Source organism: Strix uralensis, chromosome 5, assembly GCF_047716275.1.
Source record: "Strix uralensis isolate ZFMK-TIS-50842 chromosome 5, bStrUra1, whole genome shotgun sequence".
In the NCBI taxonomy this organism is placed as follows: domain Eukaryota; kingdom Metazoa; phylum Chordata; class Aves; order Strigiformes; family Strigidae; genus Strix; species Strix uralensis.
This window is the reverse complement of record NC_133976.1, coordinates 30,959,127-30,979,762: the sequence shown is the minus strand read 5'-3', so window position 1 is coordinate 30,979,762 and position 20,636 is coordinate 30,959,127. Positions and strand designations below refer to the sequence as shown.

The window sequence follows — 20,636 nt, the reverse complement described above, 5'->3', positions numbered from 1 at the left end:
AGTGTTTAATCTGTTACAGTTTTCTAGAAGCTGACAGCAGGACTTACTTTTCTAAAACCTTTTTCTTCTTGGAAGGTGTGAACATCTCCAGTTGCAGACATAACTGATTTATAAAAATGACAGCAAGAAAAAAGTAGGAATCCCATATCTACAATAAGCATATGACATTTGGTTATTTCATTTTCTCAGTACCACCATTTTATGACCACTCAAGATGCAAATTTTCAAATCACATCACTTGTTTCAGTCTCAACTAATAAATTACTCAAACTGTTTTTGATTAAATTTCTTTGCATCCCATATACTTTTCTCCAACCCCAACATGTTCAGCAGAAATATATCTATTTTACATATTCTACATCTCTTACATGTAAAAGTTTAAACGTTGCAGATAATTTTTTTCATCCCTCCAAATCAGAAAACCTTACCTTCTAAATTTGAAAACATTTTTTTGGTATATTTAAATAAAAGACTACCAAAAATTATACCTTTAAGTCCAAAAACTAAAAAATTCTGACACCTCAAAAGCTATCACATAACAGAAATGTCATTCTCTGGCCTGTCCTACTTTTTAATGTTATTTGCAAGTCTCACTTGCTGCAGGCTTCACTGGACAAAACAGAAGCCAGGTTTTGTTAACATACTGCAAATATACAGAAGTTTTGTGTGCATGCCTTATGAATCAGATGTTGAATCTTCTACTGAAAAGATTTAAAGATAAATTTAAAATACATTCAAATACTAACTATTATAACGCAATTATAGATGCTTCATGGCAGGAGGAAGAAAGAAGTGTAGGGGGAGCCCTACTCTAGACACTGCAGTTCTGCAGGTAGTAATAACATTGCTAAAGAAATTTAAGGAACATAGATGCCTCGTCTACAGGCAATTCTCTTATCAGTTTTAGCCTCTGAACTTGTGGAACTTCCTCACGTCCAGTTATGTCAACTAGATAAATCTACATCCCTGTCAATCTCTAACAGGATTCTGGATTTTCAGAGAAGCATCCACAACTCTGCTGGAAGTTAACAGGAACTCGCTGTCCTCTCTAGGAAGGAAATTCTGCACTTCTTATGATGAAGCAATTGGACCGATGTTTCTTGGATGGGCAGAATATTCATTCAGGTTTCCATGGGAATGGGTCTTTTCAGACGCATTCCTTGGTCTTCTCATCTGAATCCTATAAGTATCATTCTGTAATTCACAGTTTATCGTAAGTGCCATATCTCACTATATGAGGTACTCACTAACATCTTTAACTACATTCACCATGCAGTGTCATAATTTTCTAATTTTAATTATGCAGCATGTTAATTGGTCTTGAAAGAAATTACAGAAATGCAAACCTGTATTTTTCATAAATTTGCATCAGTTAAAAATTGGAATAATTTTCCTGTGATAACTTCAAACTAACAGACAAATAATAAAATTAGTTTCTATAATCCAAAAAATTACTATGCAAAAATCCTGAATAAGTAGTCTAACATAGAGGCTGAAATAACAAAATGAAAAATAAGAAGAAATTAAAAAAACCCCACAGCACTCTTAAGACAGTCCTGTATTTAAGAAAAAAAATCATCTCTGAGCACTTGAAATTGCTGATTTAGTATGTTCTAGCTGGAGCTAAGTTTAATAACAAACAACCAAGCCCCAGGATGAAGTAGCAGCTATTGCATCTGTCTTATGATAGATACATTTACTCTACCTTGTAATCAAAGTTTTCATTTAAGAAGTTTTTACGAAGGGCATCCGAAAGGTACAAGACTGTGGTAATGATCACACTGGGAAGAAAAGAATGAAAAAAACAGTAGTTTTCATTAAGTAGAAATTAATATTTAATATTTAGAGCCAGGTAATTTTCCAGTGAAGAAATAGATGTAGCATGTATGGTGGCATTAAATACTACATTTTAAACATATCTGACAGCACCTATTGACAGAAAACATGCACATTAAAAAATAAAAAATAAAATAGATGTGATGTAAGACTGTGGGCTGAAGACAGATGTTCTGTATAGAAGAATGTAATTGACCAAAAAGACAAACCATAAATTTTGTTCTGCAAATAATGCTGATATCAGATTTAATACACACTTTGTCCTACTAGCACTAATATAGACAGTTGGGCAATTTGCTTTCAGCTTTCTTGGTACTGAAAATATGTGTGTGTAGATTATAAATATAAAATATCAAGTAATTACCAACACACAATATTGACAACCCTATGGTCAGAGTCTTTTTAATGACAACAGATAAATGCAAAACTGCATGAGCTCTGCAATAAAGATCTGCTTCTAAAGATCTGTATTCTTTATTGCAATACAGAACAGAGATGCATAATGTTGCATACACTGCCCTACATTGACACGTGCCTGAATTATATTAATTTATCTTAGATAAATATATACAACGAAAATCCTTTCACAGTGGTTGTCAACAGAGATCAATGACAGTCTTGTTCATTGTAGCAACCAAATTTGGTAATCTACAGAAACAGAACATCCTTAAAGATTATTTCAATGTAATTCATTTCAATGATTCAACTCTTAAGCTAACCTCTGCAGCACTTGTGTCTATCAACATATTTACTCAAACCAAAAATCCATATAAACCACTAAATTCTTTTTGAAAGTAGTCAGTAATGGGTGCTTACAGGGGAGAAAAAAAGATGAACATAGAATGATCTGTTACACTCTTGTATTACACTCACTGTTACCCTTGTGTAGTTTACACCAACTGTTTAAAGACCTTCTGAGAGAAAGATTGTATCTACACATTTCATTTAATTACCATCTATCTGCTATTAATACACTTAGTACTTTGAAGAGGGTTCTTGACCTGTATGCTGTTACAATGCTAAAATTTGTTTCCCTTTCCATACTTTGGACTTAATTTTTTTACTATTTTTGCAATGCATTCAAGACAAAATATGTTTTATTAAATATAATAACAGCAACGCATACATTTTAAGGGTATAATGTTTTTCACCTTCACAATATTGAAGAATTATACGTTAACCAACCCACCTAGGAGATAGATTATATTTTTCTTCTGGCACTTTTAACAGATTTCAAGTTTATAAATACAAAATGGCTATATATCACTTAGCTTATTACTAGTTCAAATGTTTGCTCCCATTTCTCTGCTTTTAAAATGATTGTCCCTGCCAAACTTTACTTTCTGGTTTGATGTCTTGGAACACCCGTAACAAGTCTGAGACTTTTTAGAACACTGCTCGAGTGTCAAGTTTCATTTGTTCCTAGTTCCATTGCTCAAATGTCATTTTCATACATATTATTTTCTCAAAAATTATACTGTAGCTTTTCTATTCAAGTAGTGTTCCATGTTTAGCCTTCATCTGTATAGTTTACCCCACTCTTCCACCAACGCTCAGTTACAGTGTGTGTACACCACTCCCTGTTGCAGCATGGAAGACAAAGTGAAACGTTAACAGACTTAATACAAGCAAAGTTAAGAAACAAGGTATGGGTAAGAAAAGAGTCCTGTCATTCTTGTTATTGTGCATGATTTAATTTACAGCCCATATGTTTCACAAAATGGAAACAGTTTGCATATTTCAGGAAGATGTTCTGATAGAAAAGGTCAGTTCATCAGAAGTATTGGTATGTAAAATTTCAACCTAAGTCCAAAGTAATAAATCCCTGAAAAACTGTATGCAAGAGAAAATTCCACATCTCAAGAAGTGCAACCATATTGGCAAGTTCACATTAAATAGTTCGATTTATGTCTGAGACAATTCCTTTCTTGTCACATTCCTTCCATGGCAGGTGAAATTGAAGAGAAAGATCTGCTTCAATTCTTCTGAGAAGGTGATTAGAATAGAAATCTTTTTTCCAGAATTTTTCTGAGATAACAGAATAATTGCAATGCAGGTATTTCTTGCTAGAGGCAATGTAGCTCAGGTCTGATTTATTTAGTAAGCCAAAGATATGATATGGATTAGTTGATAAAATGTGGGTGTGTAGAGTGAGAGAGTGTATGTTGTAGATAAAAAAAACCTCAAAACACCAGACTGAACATAGATGAAGTCATTGTTTCTGACCTGCAATCTGTTATTCTGAATCTATAACAAACAAAAATCAGGTAGGACAGAAATCATGGCTAAGGTTGGGGGTTCTTTTTCCTCTTTTCCTACAAATAATGTAGGTTCTGTTAAAAAAAAGCAAAAATGCAGAAAGCAGAGGACAGATGGACAGCTGCCTGATCCAGTCCAATACTCACATTCCAAGTTGCCTCTCAGCCAACGATTTCAAAACAACAACATTTATTTTAAATCCATTTGAGTATCAAACTAGAAAACGTTGAGTTTGTGCAAGACTTGCTTTTCTTCCTCTTATCACCTGCCACAAATTTGTTCAGAAGCACTGACTGTTTTAGAGGAAAAAAACTTCTGCATTTAGCTACTAAATTATTCTAGGCTTATACATAGAATGACAACCCACAGCCTGGTCAGGCCATTGTTGACAGAGTGGCTTTTCTATCAGATTTTCAGAGCAAACATTTCTGCAATAACCTGTTTGAAAAATCCAAAGCAGCCCCCAGGAGTTCAACAACTGGTTTGCTGCCTGGACTGTGCTCTGGCAACTTGGCTTTTGCCTGGGCAGCCAATGGTAGAAAATGAAAGCTTTCTTCTTCCATTCTGATATGGGACAAATATATAACATTAGCTTCTCACTTCACCCTTTGCTATTTCAGAGTGAAATCTTCCTAAGCACAGAGGTTTTTGAACAGAATAAAAGTTTCTTTTATATTTCATAAATAAATTAAATAAACCTAGTCACCTATATGTGTATCTATCTATTGTTCTATGTATATAAACTTATTCATACATGCATACCTATGTATATATATGCTTTTTGTGACAGACTGAATGTCAAGTTCAGTCGTTAGCAACATTTTGTATTACATAAAAGCAAGAACATTACAACACCATGTATTACATAAAAGTAAGAATTTTTGTTCATTGTAGGAGTCTCAGACTCCCACACCATGGGAACTAACAGGATTCATCAAAGCAGCCATAATGTTGAAACTAATGCTAATTTGATGTCTTCCTTTACTGTGTACTCCGTTTGAGTTACTTAAAAAAAAAAAAAAAAAGTTTCTTTCAATCATTACTGATTTAGATAACCAAAAGGATTCTCTGTTTAAAGTCCCTATGCCCCTGCCAGTAGATACATTTGGAACTTCAGTATAAGCAACACACTATAGCAAATCTTACTTTACAGATCAATTATTTTACTAAAAGTAATAATATTCATACATCCATTAAGTATATTTATAAAATTCAAATTGAGAAATGGATGATCTAGTACCTCTACCATTCGACAAAATGCTGAAAGGATACACATAGTTAATCATATAGAGATCTTTAAAATTAAAGCTTCTTGCATACCGAGAACAGTGGAAGACTTAGTACATCGTTCAATAACACATAGAGTATGTTATAAATATCAAACCTTTGCTTAGCAAGTAGTAGAAACTCACTATGTTCTCCAACAGCCTCCTCAATTGTTTATGAAACATGACATACCTGGAGTTCAGCTGAGTCTGTTAAATGCTCTCAAAAGATGCCAGTCAGTTAAAGCATCAGGTAAGTGATTCTATTCCTAACCTTAGGGTAACTTAAACAAGTGACCATTACACACTGATTTCCAGTTGAGAGAGACATTATGAAGGTGTTATCCAGAATTTTCAATTTTAGTCTGGTGTATTTTATTATAGAATTTTGGATTCCTCTCTGGTGCTAGGCAACTGATTCAGACATCTTCCTATATTATGTGGTGTTCATTTGCAGTTACAAATAGAAGCTTTCCTCAGAGGGCCAGCAAGCTACCTTACTACCTAGTTGATGTAGAAAGTGAGCCTACCCCTATAACGAAAGAAATTAAAATTGTATTTTCCATGGTATAGATAAAAACATATTTTGTCACTCGGTAGTAACACCCATGTTAGAAATATTAGATAACCATAAGTAATTATTTTGCTTTGCTGAATGATTAGCTCACAATAGATATTATTACATCATTATGCGGTTTTAAAGTTAATTTCTGTCTCATTGCTTGACTGCCAGAAGCTAATAAACATTAAGGATTTTTTTGCATGTTCTATCACAGAACACAATTCAAAAAAGATCTATTTCTCTGCTTTAGTGCTTAGTCTGCCTTTTCAAATGTTACTTTATTTCTCACATTTTGGAAGTCACTTGGTAGTTTTATAATGCTAGCCATTAATAATTTTTCATGTTGAGCATCTGGACATTCAGAATTATGGATCATGCACGTGTTATCATGAAGTATCTTAATTTCTAGATAGTTACAGATTTGTCTTCTTGAGCTCACAGTATCTTCTGGGGGTTTTTTTTAATCTCAGAGAGCACCCAAGTATCAGATAATCAGATAATTACTGAAAACACTGCAACAAGAAAGAAAAAAATCTGAAAGCCAGGGGGCAGGAATTTTTTTTCTACATAAATATTATATATTGAAAGAATCATGGCATTTTAAGACCTAAAAATCTTTCTGGTAATCAAAGTTCTTCATACATAAATAAGAGAAAAAAATGATTTTTTTTTTCCTCTCAGGAAAAGCTTATTACCTGATTATATCCTTGCTAGGACTCATTTCTTCCCTAGGCTCAGACAGGCTAAATCTCTTTTCCTGTAAATATCAGACAGTTTGAATTTTTATATCACTTTAGGGACAAGGGACAGAAAAGACATTGCTGCTGGTGATGTGACAGCAGTGATGGGTAAAGCTTCCAAGACACACACTGCCTTCAGATTAGCTACCATCTCTCAGGCTGAAGTCCAGATAGCCAAGAAGGTGGCCATCTTATACAGGAAACATGACAGTCATTTTATTCCTGGGAAGCAGGAGTTAGAATCCAGAGCATTAACAGATTACTTGATCATGCTCTTAAAAAGATGGGCTAGACCTTCTAGTTCTTCCTTTTAGACATGAATGGAGCAAGGAGTTCAAGAAGTTTTGCCTTCAGTCCTGAAGAGTCTCAGATCACTGGAAGTGCTCTGGTTTATCAAGTGAAGCTCAGGAAGAATGGCTCACCGCTGTTTCTGTCTGTGGTGCACACAGTGCCCTAACTTCTCATCCTGTCTCTAGGCTCTTTCCTTTGCATGTAAAGATTTTAGGTTGGGACAATTCTAGCAAAGCTACTACTCTTGTGGCTCTGTGTCTTGAACACCTCGAGGAAGCTGAAGGAAGGCAGTCACCGCAACGGCAGTGGGGGACACAAGTTAAAGGAAGAGCTCCCATTCAGAAACAGCTCTGGAAAAACTAGTGCTCTGCAGCTGAGGAGAGAAGAGAAGTAGATTTTCCTTCCTGCTGCCTCAAAAAGGGACAGAAACTAAGCCATAGATATATAATGTAGGAACGGTAAGTCTTTAGTTCACACCACACTTTTAAGTACATCTGGCTAACTCCCTGTTTCCTAGCAAACCACCATTTCCTCCACAAAGGAATGAAATGCCTAGCAAAGCAATTATTGAATGCTGAATTGGTAAAGATGTGTTTATATCCCATTTGCTGACAGTACTGCTTATGCGATTGTGTGTTATCGGATTCAGTTAGCTGATCTGATTCTCATGGCCAATTCCCACCAGCAGTTATTGTCAACTTCTGCCTATCTTCTTTGCCCAACAGAACTGGACAGAGTCACTTCCTAAATGGTCAGAAACAACGTGACAGGATTAATAAAAGAAGATGTGTGATGCTAACTAAAATGCTGGTGCAAGTAAATGTTCCCTTTGCAGAACTTAGCCCAAGAAACACGTGCCAAGGTCGTTCCTAAATTTTAGTTTTGTACATGTCAGCTGTTGCAAAGCCATCTGCCAAGCCAGCTGTTTACGGAATACATAACAATTTCTTAGATTATATATTTAGTCTAAAAGTTCCTATGTTTTTTCGCTCTTTCCCATGCTTCTCAATTTATTTCTTAAACAAGATTACCAGATACAGGCTGGTATCAGCTGTATCTTCTTTAATATCATACACAGAAACAAACGAACATACCCATTCTTTGATTATAAACAATTATTTTTTTTGCTGGAATTCAAATTTGGCAAGATTAGCAACACTAAGTGAGGTAATAAAAATGAGCAAAAGTGTTATTTTTTTCAAGTCATGACAAAGTTTGAACAAATACTATGATATTTGCATATCCACACACACACATAACAGGCATATATAATGAACACAAGTTTCGCCAAATGTAATTGTTAACAATAATCCTGTTACTAGTAATCTGTACAGAACCATGAATTTAAATTCTCTGTGGAGCCAGCCGGCACAACGCAGACTAAAAACCAATTTCCATCAGGCATTGCAATATGTACCATGAAAGTTTAAGTCAATCCTAAATTCTGTATTCCTAGGTCTGCCCAACACAACCCCCCTACTCTGCTAGCACTGGTGTTTGCATAATTGTGTTGACTGTCCAGCTGGCTTATCTGATCTAAAGTTAAGCCTACAAAAAGGGATAGCTGGTGATATAGGTGAAATAAAATTCAATAGTTTCAGACCAACTGTAATGGCTTCTCAGAAATGCTGGGAACCTGTTTCTCTAAAAATAAGGCATGAGCAGAGAAAGAACAGATCAAAAGCAGGCTACATCTCAAAGTATCGCTAGGCAATGCTTAGAGCCCTACGTTACTGTTGCCTGTGCTGTACCTCATTTCCTCATTTGTGATTTTTCTGACAAGCAATAAATTAACAAACATGCAAAAACATCATTAATGATATTACAGCAGATAATTTCTTCTTGAGAGCACACAGATCTTTACCAACTCAGCATTTAAACAAACAGATTTGAAATGAAGTTCTGTTGAGACTTGTCATTTGCTACTTGGAAAACAAAGCTGTTGATGCTTAGCATCTTCATTCTGTAAAAGTGTTTCTGAGTTTCCAGTTATATGTGCTTACTGTAATTCAGAAGAGAAAGAGGTACAGATTATATTACGAATTTGTCATGTAAAATTAGTCCTGAGATTTTAAACCTTAAATTCAAAAATGCAGCCAGCATTATAACAGATATTTTGCACTTTTATCACATACACAATATAACTTTATTTATTTATACCATGATCTTTGATACTACCCGTATTTTTTATTAACACTAAAAATGCCTTACTTGTTTGCAACCAAACGCATCACTGTCCAGTCTTTTGGAAACATCTCTGGTCGTATTAGTATCCGAAATACAGTGAAAATCTGCAGCAGGAAATCCTTTGGAAGGAAAAGAAGCAGTCATATGTCTTTGCTGCTTTAAAAACAGCAGAGGTTTAAAAATATTTTAATCAGAGACAAAAAATCATTATAGAAATAGCAGAATTGCATTTATTTTCAACATAAACCTATTTTTTCATTTTTTTGATTCCTGCAGAAAGCTTCAAAGAGTGATTAAATTCATTTGTCTTAAAAGAAGGAAAATAATTTAATGTGCCATTTGATTGACAGCAATGCATAAGAGAAATGTCAAAGATGCATGTGTTTTCCACCCATACACTTCCCCAAATGTGATCCTGAGAACAATTTGCAAATCAAAAAAGCACTTTACAAACACTACAGAGTTCTGAATATCTCCTTAATCATGCCAGGTTTTCAGCACTTTCAAGATTATTTCCAAAAGTGGCATTATTTGGTGGGAAAGAGAGAGAGTGTAAGGACAATTTTGTCATTAGGTTCTCAAAGACCAGTGAATTCAATAGTGATGCCCAGGCCCCTGAACTGTTATCACAGCTGTCTGTCTATATGCAGGTCACTTAACCATTCTGCCTCATTTGCTGAACCTACAAAAACAGTGAACACATGTGAGCTACTTTGAATGTAGAAAGCACTGTTTAAGAGCTTTTAGCAATATCATCTCCTATGTCATTTAACTCACTAATAACTATTTTAAACTATTCCTCTCAGCACATGGTTCTTCAGATTCACTTCTTTTTGACAAATAAAACTACCAATATTTCTAATGACCCATCTTGATTGGGTATAGTATTGCCAGTATTTTTTTGCAAGCCAAATGGAGCTTTTGACATCATGAAGAGCATGAGGCAAGTGATATAACACACCTAACAGAATCAGTGTGGTACCTGACCTTGCAATGTTTTGTATTGATTCCACCCACATCCCTGTAGAGAGTTAGCCCGAAACACAGGTGAGATGAAGATACAACAAAAGTATACCAAATAATTTCAAACACCAAAATATATTCTCAAGTGCATTTACCAAAGTGTAGATGATGGGCATTGCACAACAGATGTCTTTCATTAGAGAATCACTGTAAAGGGAGACAAATGCAAGCGCTGGGAAAGGCAGCTGAGATCCCTGCACCCACCCACCAGAGAAGATTACATAAAAGAGTCAACCTGTTTTCTGAGAAAGATGCCAAAAATTTCTCTATATTAAAGAGTATAAACGATACTCATTGCAGATAACATAGTGTTTGAAAGCAGGTGACTAGCTTTATAGATAAACAAGTAGCTCTACGAGCAACTCATTTATCCCAGACTGCTTTCCTATAGCTTTGCAACTTGTACTTACATTTCAACACTTCTGCCTGCTCCTTTTTTTTCTTTAGTGGTTACCTCCCTTCCCTGTGCAGTAATCCCTACAGATCTGTGACATAATCCCTACAATACAGTAATGCCTCACATACTGCTGGATGTCACCTCACAGTAATGTCCCAAATTCTCCCATATTCCATTTTTATCCCATCCATTGTCCAGACACAATACATGTTGTTGCTGTTAGGGAGTCAACTGACTGGTTGATGAACTGAAGAGACCAAATGGCTGCTGTTGGGAAACCAAGCAATGATTTAAGGACTTAAATCCCAAGGGATGCATGTGGTGTCAGCTTAGTGCCTTTGAGAGCTGGGGGGCCACTGCCAAAGCCTGCTGAAATTTATCAGTTTGTTCAAAAGTCATTAAGAAAAGAATGACAGAGAGGAAGATCACATATACTTCATTTCTTTAGGTGATTAGGTTAAAATCAGTATTCACCTTTTATTCCAAGCAAACTTTAAAACAAAGCAAATGTCGACACTGGCATTAAGTTTTGAATCATTAACACCAGGCTAATTATTTCTGATTTTTAACAGAAAAAAAATACGAAACTGTGTCATCAATTTAGTGATAAGTGATACTAGGTACAAAATGTGTATTTGAAAAGCCCGAATAAGACTGAAGATCTCTTTGTTACAGTACATGTCAAAAAATATAAACAATGCAGTATAATTCGAAGCTGAAATATAACTGAAAAAACATGTAACTCATAAAAAACTTTATAAAACTAGTCAGTTTTAAGACTTTCAAGCTACAACTATTAAGCTTCTATTAAAAGAATTCATCTGTAGCTAACTTTTATTTTTCACAATTCAGTTTTTGTATATTTGGTAATACAGTTCCCTAGGAATCCATTATAAGCATGAAAATAATCAAAGGGTAAAATGCCAGTTGACTAGACTGATACTTTTCCATTACTGTGCTGGTATCCTTCATGGGTCAGTGCTGGTGTTCGCTCCCAAGGGACCTAACTCCATGTGACAATTCCATAAAATGTTCTGATCAGCATTCCAATGCCTGGCATTTTGCATGTTGCAACTGCACACTTCCAAACAGCACAAGACATTACTATAAAGTACCATTCATAGAAGACCAATTTTGTAACTGTATTTAGAACTGTTTCCTTTGCACTAAACTATTGTCTTTCATAGCTGTATCTGCTCTGCTGAACACATCATAATGATTTAGTAACAGATTTTAACATTTAAAAAACATTTTTGCCGGCAGTATAAGTGAACTAACATTTGGTTGGTTGAGTACAGATATAATTAATGTGTCATATGTCTTCTATCTTAAGAGACAGCAAGGGAGTAATTTTGTCCTTTTACATACTCTAAATACCATCTCTTAATATTCCTACCTAATGTACATAAGTTCTAGTACGATCTTATACCACTTAAATAATATCACAAAATCACAGTTCAGTTTTCTCTAGCAGCAATATTTGCTTGATGAAATTATCAAACTGTGATTAAGTGAGAAGCATGGCCTTCTGAAAGACTGAAAAACATTTATTCATGTAATCAAAAACTGCCTTGGAACTTCTTTCATATCTTGGGACCTGATGAGATGCATCGATGGGTCCTGAGGGAACGGGTGGATAAAGTGACTAAGCCACCACCTATCATAATTGAGAAGTCGTGGCAGTCCGGTGAAGTTCCTGCTGAGTGGAAAAGGGGAAACATAATCCCCATTTTTAAAAAGGGAAAAAAGGAAGATGCAGGGAAACACAGGCCAGTCAGTCTCACCTCTGTGCCCAGCAAGATCATGGAGCAGATCCTCCTGGAAACTATGCTAGGGTGCATGGAAAGTAAGGAGGTGATTGGTGACAGCCAACATGGCTTCATTAAGGGCAAATCCTGCCTGACAAATTTGGTGGCCTTCTACAATGGAGTTACAGTGCTGGTGGATAAGGGAAGAGAAACTTATGTCATGTACCTGGACTTATGCAAAGCTTTTGACACTGTCCCACACGACATCCTTGTCTCTAAATTGGAGAGACATGGATTTGATGGATGGACCACTCGGTGGATAAGGAACTGGCTGGATGGTCACACTCAGAGTTGCAGTCAGTAGCTCGATGTCCAATTGGAGACCAGTGATGAGTGGCGTTCCTCAGGGGTCGGTATTGGGACCAGTGCTGTTTAGTATCTTTGTTGGTGACAAGGACAACGGGATTGAGTGCATCCTCAGCAAGTTTGCCAGTGACACTGAGCTGTGTGGTGCAGTCAACACGCTGGAGGGAAGGGATGCCATCCAGAGGGACCTTGACAGGCTTGAGAGGTGGGCCTGTGCAAACCTCATGAAGTACAACAAGGCCAAGTGCAAGGTCCTGCACATGGGTTGGGGCAATCCCAGGCACAAACAGAGGCTGGGCAATGAGTGGATTGAGAGCAGCCCTGCGGAGAGGGACTTCGGGGTGTTAGTGGATGGAAAACTGAACATGAGCCAGCAGTGTGCACTCACAGCCCAGAAAGCCAGTCATATCCTGGGCTGCATCAAGAGAAGTGTGGCCAGCAGGACAAGGAAGGTGATTTGTCCTCTCTACTCCGCTCTCGTGAGACCCCACCTCAAGTACTGTGTTCAGCTCTGGGGCCCGCAACATAAGAAGGACATGGACCTGTTGGAGCAGGTTCAGAGGATGCCACGCAGATGACCAGGGGGCTGGAGCAGCTCCCTTATGAGGACAGGCTGAGAGAGTTGGGGGTTGTTCAGCCTGGAGAAGAGAAGGTTCCAGGGAGACCTTATAGCAGCCTTCCAGTACTTAAAGGGGGCTACAGGAAAGATGGGGAGGGACTCTATCAGGGAGTGTAGTAATAGGATGAGGGGTGATGGTTTTAAACTGAAAGAGGGTAGATTTAGGTTAAACATAAGGAAGAAATTCTTTACTGTGAGGGTAGTGAGACACCGGAACAGGTTGCCCAGAGAAGTTGTGGCTGCCCCCTCCCTGGAAGTGTTCAAGGCCAGGTTGGACGGGGCAGGGGGGTTGGAACCAGATGATCTTTAAGGTCCCTTCCAACCCAGACCTTCTAATGATTCTATGATTTCCCTGTATGCATGTAAAATCCTCTTTTAAAGCAGGTCAGACTCTTCACTGGATCTGTCAAAAGTGCATCTATATAGCATTTTAGTTTGGGTCAACAGTCCACTTCGAAGCTAATTGCTTGGTCATCCATTTCTTTGGTTCACACTGCAGAGTTATCAAGTCTTTGTAGAGCATCCTAGAGCTTTTTTGCAGATTGCCAAGGTGCCCATAAGAAAGAGGATGGTTTGACAGTGCCCAGACAACTCATCCATCCCGTGGCCAACTCCTTTCCCAGATCTTTCCTTTACTGCTTCCTCAATCTATATCAGAAGCCACCCAAATATTTGTTTTAGAGCTACCTCTCTCCCCCAGCACTAATGCTTTCAGAAGTCTCATACATGAGCAGATGTCCCTGCATAACAGGGAAAGGATGTGACTAGAACTAAGCTTCTTCACCAGAGACATTCCTCACACCTATGGACCTCACACACCCTGTGTTCAAGGTGTCATTAGAGAACAGTGGAATAAATGGCACTTGGTGGTTGGGTTCAGCACCCACCTTACCCTGCTCAGGCTCCTTTAGCTGGAAGCAAGGGTTCAGAGAACTAGTAAGGTTTACACCCATCGCTATGAAATACTATCTTTTCCTTCATCAGATCTCTTCTGTATATCTGTTCTGCCACATTATGTAGGGTACACTGCCAATAGATAAAAACTAGGCCTTCTGGCAGGTGCTTATCTGTTTGTTTCGTATTCTTTGAATCTATTAATTAAAAAACCCACACATATCAACCGAAAGCACTTTGCTGTGGTCAAAGCTGCATTGTGCTAACATATACTGTTTTTCTCATTCATTTTCCCACTTCTCTCTTCCTATTTATAACTTCCATTGTTACCTTTTGTCATAAATTATATCTGAGCTTTTTTGCAGCTGTAAATATCTGCCTACAAGGGCACCTCTGTTCTATACATCGTTATAAAATATATTTACTAGACAAAGATGGTATTTTGTGGTAAGCAAAAGGAGCATATCTTTAAAAAAGATAAAAGCAAGCATTTAAATTTACTGCCTCAGTAAATTCAATGTTTCAAAAAGTGAATGAAGTATAGTCTCTGGTGCTACCACTCAGCCATGAATCGCCTGTCATTTCTTTCTTACTTCATTTGCATGTTTTCAAATATAAAATGCTTTTTCTATCTTCTGCTTTGTGTGGAAAAGACCTGACTCTCTTAAAGAACTGACTAAAATAAAAATAGTCACCGTGTCAGTTACTTAAACTAAACAGATTTACAAAATAGTCGAAATATTTCCTTAAACAATCACCATGTTAAAGCATCACTCAGATGCATGTCATATTAAAATATGTACATGTCATTCCCTCAAAGTCTCCACCTTACTATAACTGCGATTAACAAGCTGGAAACAGCCTTTAATAATTTTGGTAAAGACTTTAAAAAAAATAATAAAACAGTAAGAACTGCAAATAAATTTTAATAGAATGAATGACAACCTTCATTCCCTTTTCACAAGTACTTGCATGAGTATTTGTTTGGAGAAGTGGTTTCGTGGGGGCATTTTTTTAGTAGTATCACAAATGCTGTGCAAACATGCATTCATGCAAGCACTTCACATTGTCACCTTGAGAATTAGTCTGGAAGAAAGAAGAAATACCTTGTGATATCAGCGTCTAATCCTTCACTATAGATGGTTAATTATAAACAGAGGTAGTCAAAGCAAAAAAGCACAACAGATTGCAATTCAGAGGCCTGGGTTACACTCAGGTAAGTCCCTTGCAAACCCCGTATCAGATTTGGAACTTGTAATGTGACTTAGGGAAGACCCAATCCACTTTGACATCACTGATCAGGGGGCAAAAAGAGGATTCAAAAATACAGCAAGCTGATAGTATTTACCACTGAAGCTTAAATCCCAAAGTACACTAGCTACAAGATTAACTATGGCTACTAGTTCAGCCTCTAAAAGCATTTCAGACAAAAAAAAGTCTTATCACAGATATTTACACCTTCTGAATCTTCCTTTACTTATACTGATGTCACTTCCTAAGAAGCATATCTTAAAGCAGTATAAAGTACCAAGGAAGTTCCACACTTGGCAAACAAAGCAGGAAAATACAGAGGTAAGTGTCAAGATGGTTGAGATAGCCTAAGTCATACACAGTCACCTCATGATTAACAGCAGTGTCAGCCTCAGACACTAGCTCTCATCTTTTCGTCTTGCTTTCAGTGATACCTGATATTTCCAAGTGAGGGGAAAAAACCCAATATATTATTTAAGATTCAGAAGGGAAGGAATGCTGCATTAATTATGATCAACCTACTGCCACTGAATCACTGGTGGAGCTGATGCTGATTTGATGAGATCTGAATGGAAATAATGAACTCTGGACTTCAGTTCTTAAGACCTATATTTTGATAGCTGATGGCACTGGCTACAGCTGCTTTCCATATGTCTCTGTATAATAGTAGGGTATGTGCGTGGGGGGAATTTAAATGTGTCAAATGAAACACCATTCAAGCATTAATTCTAGAGATTTTTCATGTTCTAGAAGCAAGAAAGTCTGAATAAACTCAACACTGTATTTCATTGATACATCAAACAGAAATCAAGCTTCAAACCTCTAGGAAATATAAAAATCCAAACCTAGAAATACAGACCTGCTCAGAACTCAAACAAAAGGGAAAATATTTTTAGTAAAAAATGCCTAGCTTCCACATGATATACTAAAAATTGCCTGAGGATAGCAACTATGGTAGGTGAAAACAGATGCTGTAATACTAGTATAAAAATCATCCACCCTATGTAACTCCTAGGTAGTACTCTTGATTCATGATAGAGATAACTTCTCAGCAGCATTTTCTATCTTTCAAGCTCAGTATGACCATCTCACTACAAAGAAAAGGCACACACGAATGGTATGCTCTCTTCAGAATAGCTCTAAACAGCTACCGGGAATTTAAGGAAATCTGAAATTGCACCATAACTAGACTCCCCTTTTCAGGGCAGTAATCAAATCATAATTTAAGAGTAACATCTGAAAATATACTATCACACTAGGACATGATTAATTTCCTATCTAGGATCACTGGCTGAATAATTGGCATATGCGATTACACAAGATTTATTGTGTGGACCAGATTTGGTACTATATAAGTTTTTCAGGGTCTAGCAGTGGAAGTCTTAGTGTATATCTTTATGCAGGAAATCTTAACTTACTTTTTTTTAAAAAAATCCACCCTCCTCCTCCAAAAAGGAATTAAAAATGCTGTATCTCCATGAACCCAGTAACTCCATCAATGAAATTAGTAGAGGCTGCCCTGAAAGAGCTCTGCAGCTACTCTCACGATCAAACTGGGCAGACAGAGATTACAAGTCTGACAGGTCCTCCTGCCTATGGACTTGCTGCACAGTTAAGAAAAATGGAGAGTTAATTGAATGTGCATTTCTCAAGCTGCGTGTTTGCCATTGCCATATACAGTGAACGAATAAATAAACAATTGTAATAAAGCAAACAAAAAACCCAACTGCCTGACAGGAAGAATCAAGCAGAACTGTGTAAGCTTTGACAAAATCTTTAAAACAGGCTTGGAGGCTAAGTTTATGGCTTTAAAATAATGATATAGTTCCCCCCATCCCAATTCTATCTGCTGTCATTGCAGAAGCAACAGAATCCTAGCCCCACTGTAAGAGTGGACCTGACTACGCAAGAAAGCCTGTGCAAAAGTTAGGTCATCTGAGAAACAGATCGCATTTAAATACCGAAGTGTTTCATCAAAGCACAGGAATATCTTAAAGGGAGATAAATAAAAAAGAGAAATAAAAAGAGACCTGAACAAGTGGAAAGACAATTCTGTTACTTACCCTCAGATTTTCCTTTGTGTTGAAGCTATCAAGAAGCTGTTGATAATGTCTATCAGTCATTTGTCGCAAGAGTGACAGCAAACAGGAGACAAATTCCCCCTGTTCAGATAAGCCAATAACAGAAATATTATGGATTATAATTCCTTCTGTACTTGATCTTAAACTGTTATATTATAAGCACTTAAAAATAATTAACAAATGCAAGGGAAATTAATCTACAATTAGGCTTAGACTCCATATTTTGTGAAAATACATTAATTTAGTTAAGAACTTCCTTCCCATTTAAAGAATTATTTTTCCCCAAATGCAGTCTACTTGCTTAGCAGAATCTATCTGAAATAGTTCCAGAGGGGTAAACCAGTAAAATTTTGATTTGTGATTAGTTTCCCGTGTATCTGTTTTTAAACAGATTATTTAGATTGCTAAAATTACAACCTCTTAGTCAACTCTGTTTTGAAACAAATATAAACAAAAATATTTTGCAACAATTCTGGGAAGAATGCTATTGTTTTCCTTTAGGGAAGAAATTAATGGGAGTTAGCTGGGAATTTTTCAAAACATTTTTTCATCACAAAAAATACTTGTCAAAAAGAAAACTCATTTATAGGACTGAACAAACTTTGAAAATGTTTTGATCAGAAGTTTCCTTGGACCTACGGAGGAATTTCCCATTAAAACATATATCTAAAAGTTGAGCTTAATCATAGGGAAAGACCACTCTCTCCCACAGTGCCTGTTCCTGGATTCACACTCCACCATATCCCACACTCCAGAAAAGGGACACTCCAGGCAGTAGCTGAGGAACTTACTGCACTGCTGCACGGATTCCTCCCTGCCTCTGCAGATGCACATTCACCAGGCTGCTCTTCAAACAGCATGGGATTCAGGAACAAAAGAGCAGAGAACTGCACTGGGTATCTCCAGTGAGCAATCAAATGAACAAGACATTATGGGAAGGAATATGTTCTCCCCCTCTCCCTTTCTTGTCTGCTTGTTCACTTTTGTTCACATTCTTCACTGGGAAGAAACACTGAATGGTATCAATGTGGCCTAACTGCAGAATGGATGAGGACAGGAAAGAGGGAAAGGTCTGGATTGCATCCCAGTGTTTAGGAAGAACAATTCTGAAATCTTACAAGCTTGTTAAAAAATAGGAAATACACTTCTGGCCTCTATCTACTGGGAATGGGGAATGAGACTGGGAGAACAGACAGGTAGGATAAAAATACTTTAAAATGGTGCCTTTCATTAGTTTGTCAAGTCAAATTTTGGGAAGATTTTTCCCTGTCTTTCATTAAAAGCAGAAAATAAGATTAAAAAAAGGGAGAATATATTTTCACATGAGTGGCTGTTCTGGATTTTACTTTGGAAGGCTTAATTCACTTGTGATTACATCTTATATACTTGGTGGTGTATGAAGTTATGGCTTTCACTAGAAACCTGGTGATAAAATAATAATAGTCTTGACCATAATAAAATTCTACACTGAAGTAATGATCCCAAATTAATTACCTCCCTGTAAAACCATTATTTTTTACAGTGAACATAGCATTCTCAAAACAGTAACTTAATGCTACAAAGTCTCTTAATCTTCATGCTCTGGGCACAGTCATCAAGGGTACAGCTGCTATCTTGTAAATATCTGAAAATTTATTTCCAAACTGATCAGGTTCTCTTCCAAAACCAAAAAGACTTTGGTCTTTTATAATTATTTTTTAATCTTTTCAATTTCATTATATATAGCTTCAATTTGATTTTATCATGCTATTTAATATAATGTAGATTCAAGTAAATAGGCATAATTTTTGGAACTTTTATTCCAGTTATAAAATCTGAGACCACTCAGATTTTGGCTAATTAGCCAAAATAAGCAGAGTGAATAAATAACATTGTAAGCTTACCTGATTGCTAGCTTGAGTGACAAAATTTGAGTATGAACCTTTTGAATACTTCTCTTCCTGCTTAAGCATTTTAAGCCGTCCTTTCTACCCACCTTCCATGTTTCCACGTTTACTTTGACTTATAGTAGTATATTAAAAATCACAATTTATTATAGAAAGCTATACTATTATAGCTGACAGACAGATTAGCTTTAGAAGGGTTCCAGCTTTATCTAATTGTTAACTGACTTCTAAATTTGAGTTTTTAAATCAAATGTAGGTACCTATACAGGCAGCTGGTTTTTAAAATAACAATGAACATTCAGCTGCATTGGTTGAACTCAAGACAAGAACGTATGTTGTAAGGTTTTCGCCAGTGTTAGCCACAGACTACCTTGCAAATCATGAACGGAAGCAAACTCCACAAATGTAATGACCTTGATAAAAACCATTTAAGATCCAATTCTAGGGTCATAAATCAAGCCAAGAGTATATCCAATTCACTTAGGCAGAATTCTGAAGTAATTTTTTATGTCTTATTTAAGGAGCACAATTATTAAAATACATGGAGCTCACAATTAAATTGCAATCCATTTAGGTTCTGAGGGACTGAACTTCCAAGATCTGAAATCAGTAAAGGTTTGCTTTAACTGGATTGCTTTCTGCCAACTCTTTATAGGCAAACACATTTTTCCTAAGGAAATCTAAAGGTCTAAATCAATGACACCCTAAAGCAGAAGTTTCACTTTCACCACTGCATTAAATTCAATGTTTGTTAGTGCAATATCTATAACACTGACACCCTGAAGACATGTCCTCTTTGTGCTCCATTTAAAGAATCACATCCATCTTGCAACTTATCATCTAACAAGATTCTTCACTGCAAATTGAAATGGTACCAAGGTACCAAAACTACTTGAGATTAAAGAAATGGTTCAGTCATGGCAGCACACAGCCTGATGCTGCCTGATTTTATGTTGCTGCTTTGTGCAGAAAAACAGTGACACGTGGGCCTATAAGATCACACCGAGATGAGTTTGGGACTACTTGCACAAGGAAGACTACATCTGATGCAAAAGTATGACAGAATTTTATCCAGTGTGCTGCCATGATACATCTCACAAAGAATATTTTATGATACACGCAGCTTGAAATAATGGCAACATACTGGAACAGACTCTACTGCTGTACTCACATTGAGTGCTTTATCATACTTGTTCTACAAATAGTTCCAAGAATCTGTTTCCGTGTATTG

The 20,636-nt window shown here is 36.7% G+C and overlaps 1 protein-coding gene across 1 annotated transcript in view; it reads right to left on the bottom strand.

The window, feature by feature from the left end:
* DOCK4 (dedicator of cytokinesis 4) overlaps nucleotides 1-20,636 on the bottom strand; it is a 255,664-nt gene that overhangs the window by 48,870 nt on the left and 186,158 nt on the right. Inside the window, exons 26-29 of the mRNA XM_074870262.1 lie at nucleotides 17,502-17,600; nucleotides 9,165-9,259; nucleotides 1,706-1,781; nucleotides 48-148 (exon numbers count right to left, since the gene is read on the bottom strand). Coding sequence (XP_074726363.1) covers nucleotides 48-148; nucleotides 1,706-1,781; nucleotides 9,165-9,259; nucleotides 17,502-17,600 — 371 coding nt within the window. The remainder of the gene's footprint in view (nucleotides 1-47; nucleotides 149-1,705; nucleotides 1,782-9,164; nucleotides 9,260-17,501; nucleotides 17,601-20,636) is intronic.